The 4,958-nt window shown below is 40.6% G+C and overlaps 1 protein-coding gene across 1 annotated transcript; it reads left to right on the top strand.

The window, feature by feature from the left end:
- The first annotated feature begins 959 nt into the window (after nucleotides 1-959).
- LOC122014566 (receptor-like serine/threonine-protein kinase SD1-8) lies at nucleotides 960-4,541 on the top strand. The gene is made up of 7 exons (XM_042570835.1): nucleotides 960-2,382; nucleotides 2,537-2,671; nucleotides 2,758-2,921; nucleotides 3,153-3,363; nucleotides 3,483-3,720; nucleotides 3,798-3,948; nucleotides 4,037-4,541. Exons 1-7 carry the CDS (start codon nucleotides 1,062-1,064, stop codon nucleotides 4,325-4,327), a joined length of 2,511 nt encoding a protein of 836 aa, XP_042426769.1. The 5' UTR covers nucleotides 960-1,061; the 3' UTR covers nucleotides 4,328-4,541.
- Nucleotides 4,542-4,958: the final 417 nt, after the last annotated feature.

Raw genomic sequence — 4,958 nt, 5'->3', positions numbered from 1 at the left:
AGCGAACGTGAAGTAAACATTATTCAATGTCGTTGAACGAGTCAACAACAACAATAATAAATACCTATAATAATAATCAAAGTCTTTAACAGAAATCAGATTGGCTCCGAGTTTTCTTCCCATCCACGAATCGAGACTAGACCGCTTCATTATCTTTGACTTTGTATTTTTACTTTATTAATCCCTTTTATAGCTATTACAATGTATTAAAGTAGTTATAATATAAGATAAAATTATTTTAATTTGATTAAAATTATTATATATGAAATAGAATAATAATAAAATAATTTTTATCAACTTAATTAAAATTATGGAAACTTATCAAATTATTTCAGCTGGATCAAAATTGAGTCAGTAGCAGCCATTCATAATATATATATTCGGTCAGTAGTAGTTACTATAAGTAGTTATTGTCAATAAATACTCTAACAGTTTGGAATTAATTTAGTTGAGTTGAATATTATTTTGATATAATAATATTATACGTATAATAATTTTAATTGAACTGAAATGATTTATTTTAATATGTTATAACAGCTAAGACGTTGTTTCCTCCGAACTAGGGTGATAAATGGTGAAAAAAAAATTGTAGATTAATAAGAGTTGGTGGTGAGATTGAAAGAATCCCAACTTAAAAGTTTAGTTGAAAGGACGAAGTCCAATGAGATTAAATCTGGTTGAGTTTGAGGAGAAGGCCACTAGCAGGAGTTTACTAAACTCAGTTTAGAATTGTTTGACCCCTTCACCGTTTTTTTGTTTTTTTTAAATCCAACATGAGTTTATTTATATTTATTCAATAATAATAAAAAAATATCTTAAACTCTGACTCGGCTCGGGCTCGGTCTCGGTCTCGGGCTCCACTCGATTCGGTTTATTTTCACACGAATCTCGCATGAAGGACCGACGCCGGTCAAACGTCGTCCGCCGTTTTTTTTAAAACTGTGACCCAACAAGACGCACCGAAATGGCAACCCTCGCTGCTGCTTCTTCTTCTTCTTCTTCTTCTTCTTCTTCCCTTCTCATCTCTCTCCTCCTTGCAGAGAGACGACTAGAGCTCGATCATGGCCCTTCCATTCCTCGTCCTCTTCTTCTTCCTCCTCCTCCTCTCTTCCTCTTCCCACCGACAAACAGTCCATGCGGAGGCGGACACACTCCGACCCGGCGACTCCATCTCCCTCAACCGAACTATCCTCTCTTCCTCCGGAAGTTTCGCCCTCGGTTTCTTCCGCCTCGGCGCCTCCGTCCCTGCTCGCTACTACCTCGGCATTCGCTACCACAACGTCGCCGACGGAGCAGTTGTGTGGGTCGCCAACCGAGACAGCCCCCTCCGCGACGCCTACGGGAACCTAACCCTAGAAATCGACGGCAATCTAGTGACATACAGCAGCAGCGGAAGCAAAATCTGGTCTTCCGATACCTCAGCGGCTTCCCGTGGTACCGCCGAAGCAGTGCTCTTGGATTCGGGCAACCTCGTCTTGAGACTAGCAGAAGGCGATGAGGATAGATTCATCTGGCAGAGCTTCGATCACCCAACCGACACCCTGCTCCCGGAAATGAGGCTGACGTCGTATCTCCGCCCCGGCATAGCCTCGCCGACGAGATGCGTGTCGTGGAGAGCCGAGGACGATCCCTCGTCGGGTAGTTTTACCTTGGGGATCGATCCGAGGTCGTCGATGCAGGGGTTCATCTGGCGCGGAGTGGAGCCCTACTGGAGATCCAACCTGCGGAGCTCGCCGGGGTCGGAGATCAACTCCACTCGCATCGTCACCACGAAAAGCACCAACGCGTACGTCTACTCGATCGCCGTCGAAGGGGATAGGGTCTCCTGGTGGTTCACCGCCACGCCGAGCTCGACGGTCTCCAGAGTTGTGATACAGGAATCGGGCTTCTCCCAGCTCTTGAGTTGGAACGCGAGCTCTGGTAGCTGGGTCATAGAAGGATCCGTCCCCAACCTCCCGAGCAGGCCCTGCGAGTTCTACAACCAGTGCGGACCTAATGGCGTGTGCGATGGCAGTCAGCCCACTACCCGTTCGTGCCAATGCCTCAGAGGGTTTGTGCCCAGAACTTTCAGTCAGTGGAATGCTGGAAATTACTCAGGGGGTTGCATGAGAGCTACTGTTGGGGATTGCAACAGTGGAGCAGATTATGTTCATTATAATAATATGAAATTGCCTGATCGTATGATACTACTGAGAGATGCTAGTGAAAAAGAGTGTCGAGCCAATTGCTCCGTGTCTTGCAACTGCACAGCCTACTCCTTCTCTGGAACGATAAGCATCGGCAGCAGCACTACATGCCTGGTTTGGTTTGGAGATTTGGTTGATCTTGTGCAGAATTTGAGTAGGGATGAACTCTTTGTGCGTGTTGCTGCATCTGATTTAGGTAAGCATCTAGTTCTTTGGTTTGGGTGATAATTGCAGTGATGGCCTCGGTCTATGGCTAGTACTTTTACCTGTTAGTTATCTCAAGTTTCTTCTTTTCTTGAGGAAATCAAATGGAAAGATCTTGTTCTGAAAAATGCTTTTATCTTGTGCAGATTCAAACAGTCAAAATGAAGGATCGTCAAATAAGTCGATGCTTTTACTTGCTATTATGCTAACAGTAGGGTTTATTCTGATATTACTCTCAGGAACTGCATTCTATTTCTGGAGGACAATTCACAGACGATCACGTAGGAATCTCAATATATGAGCCATCAATTTAGGAATTTTTATAATTAATCTACTTGTGATTATCAAATACTCTTCTTGAATGCAGGGAAGCACAAGGAAAATGTAACAAGATTGGAAGAGTTGAGAAGTTATGACGGAGGCAGTATCATTGATGTACCCTTACTTGATTTTTGTAGTATACTTAAAGCGACTGATGGCTTTGCCCTTACGAACAAGCTTGGAGAAGGTGGGTTTGGTTCTGTCTACAAGGTGAGAACTTAATGATCTTTTAAACATTATATCATAGCATGTTGGTCTATATAAACATTTGTGTTGTTTTTTTAGAATGTAACCGAGCTTAGATAGTTGGATAAACATGGCTTGATGATGATGATCATGATGATGCTAGTAGATTAGTTCATGTCCTTTATAAATTGAAACAAACTTAAGCTTACATGTTTGATGGCTTTTTGAATTAATACTATTTCATTGTATTTTCAGGGAACGTTACAGGATGGTCAGGATATAGCGGTGAAAAGGCTATCCGAGACTTCAAAACAAGGCTTTGTCGAATTCAGAAATGAAGTTGAGCTGATAGCCAGACTACAACACACTAATCTGGTGAGGCTTTTAGGTTGGTGCAATCATCAAGATGAGAAGATACTTATCTATGAGTATCTGCCTAATCATAGTTTGGACAAATACCTATTCGGTTAGTCTGATTTCCTATGCCTATCGAGTTAGATTTTATTAAAGAGATGATTTTACAGGCTTATTGTGTATATCTACATACTATTTCAACTGATTCTATGAATGTATAAATATTTCCAGATTCAAATCAGTCATCGAAATTAGATTGGGATATGAGGTTCCAAATAATCAAAGGCATTGCACAAGGACTTCTTTACCTCCATCGCTACTCCAGACTTCGGGTTATACATAGAGATTTGAAGACTGACAACATACTATTAGATTACGACATGAATCCCAAAATTTCAGACTTCGGCTTGGCAAGGATATTTGATGGGAAACAAAAGGAAGAAAACACTACAAGAATAGTTGGAACATAGTAAGTAAACTACTACCATGCCAATTTATTTTTAGTGTGTCTTCTCTTAAACTAGTTCATTTGATAATGAATGACAGTGGTTATATCGCACCAGAATATGGCTTGTATGGCCGTTTTTCAGAAAAATCTGATATATTTAGCTTTGGCGTAATTATACTAGAGATAATTTCTGGAAGAAGAAACAAAGGCTCATACCCATTGAATGGTTCATTGAATCTTCTTGGATACGTAAGTACTTACATTCCCATTGTCGTTCATGATCAAATTCATTCATCCTTGAATCACTCGTTTCATTCCAACTATATGATGATTACAGGCATGGCAACTTTGGGCTGAAGGAAGATGTTGCGAGCTGGTAGATCCCGCCCTCGAAGAATCATTCCCAGTTTCTGACGTGGCTAAATGCATTCAAGTAGGGCTGTTATGTGTCCAAGATGTTCCGAATGATCGACCAACAATAGATGCTATCATTGCCGTGTTGGTGAACGAGAACCCACCAGTTTTGCAGCCACCTGGACAGCCTGCATTTACCTCAAAAGATGCAAGTCCTTGGTCAGCACGCTCATCTCCCCCCGAATTGACCATGAGCGTGGTAGAGGGAAGATGAAGGGTCTGAATTTGAACTTGTCGATGAATAGATTCTGCCATGACCCAACTGAAAGAGAAGCTTATTTTTGTTATTGAATCTTTTTTGGTCAAATGTAAATAGACTTAGTTTTGTGTGTGTGTTCAACTTTCGGCCAGAGATAAGTTGGTGCTAAATGTATCTCCACCTGTTGTAATATTGTGCATAAACAATAACAGTTAATTTGTTTGTTCAATCATAATTCCATTTTAGTTTAGTTAATTAGAATGATCTCTTGATCATGTATTCAATCATTTCAATCAAGTAAAAGCCGCCAAGGTTGAGTGAATTGTTGTTCGAGAATGAGCCTGAGTTTCTTTTCAAAACAAAGTGATCCGAATCATATTTTTGCACCGATTGACAAAGTTCAAAAAAAAAAAAAAAAGATAGTATAGAATGTGTCTCCTATTCTTCTCCTCGTGTCTTCTTCCAATGACTCCCTCTAATATTCTTGTTAAATTATACATAATGGATCAAGATTTGACAAAAGATACATAGGTTAAACCCCGGACGTCCCTCCCGTCTCGTTTTATAGTTATTTATAAAGAGATAAATAAGGAAATTGAACAGGTTATCGTATGAGATGGTATTTCTCACAATTTTATTGAAAATT

Source organism: Zingiber officinale, chromosome 8B, assembly GCF_018446385.1.
Source record: "Zingiber officinale cultivar Zhangliang chromosome 8B, Zo_v1.1, whole genome shotgun sequence".
Lineage (NCBI taxonomy): Eukaryota > Viridiplantae > Streptophyta > Magnoliopsida > Zingiberales > Zingiberaceae > Zingiber > Zingiber officinale.
The sequence above is the reverse complement of the archived record's forward strand: the minus strand, read 5'-3'. Positions and strand labels throughout refer to the sequence as shown.

Excerpts from the sequence above, each read along its gene's own strand:
- LOC122014566 (XM_042570835.1), top strand. The coding sequence starts at position 1,062 with ATGGCCCTTCCATTCCTCGTCCTCTTCTTCTTCCTCCTCCTCCTCTCT. Across the intron at positions 3,721-3,797 it reads ACAAGAATAGTTGGAACATA|TGGTTATATCGCACCAGAAT; the intron begins GTAAGTAAACTA and ends AATGAATGACAG. Across the intron at positions 3,949-4,036 it reads CATTGAATCTTCTTGGATAC|GCATGGCAACTTTGGGCTGA; the intron begins GTAAGTACTTAC and ends TGATGATTACAG.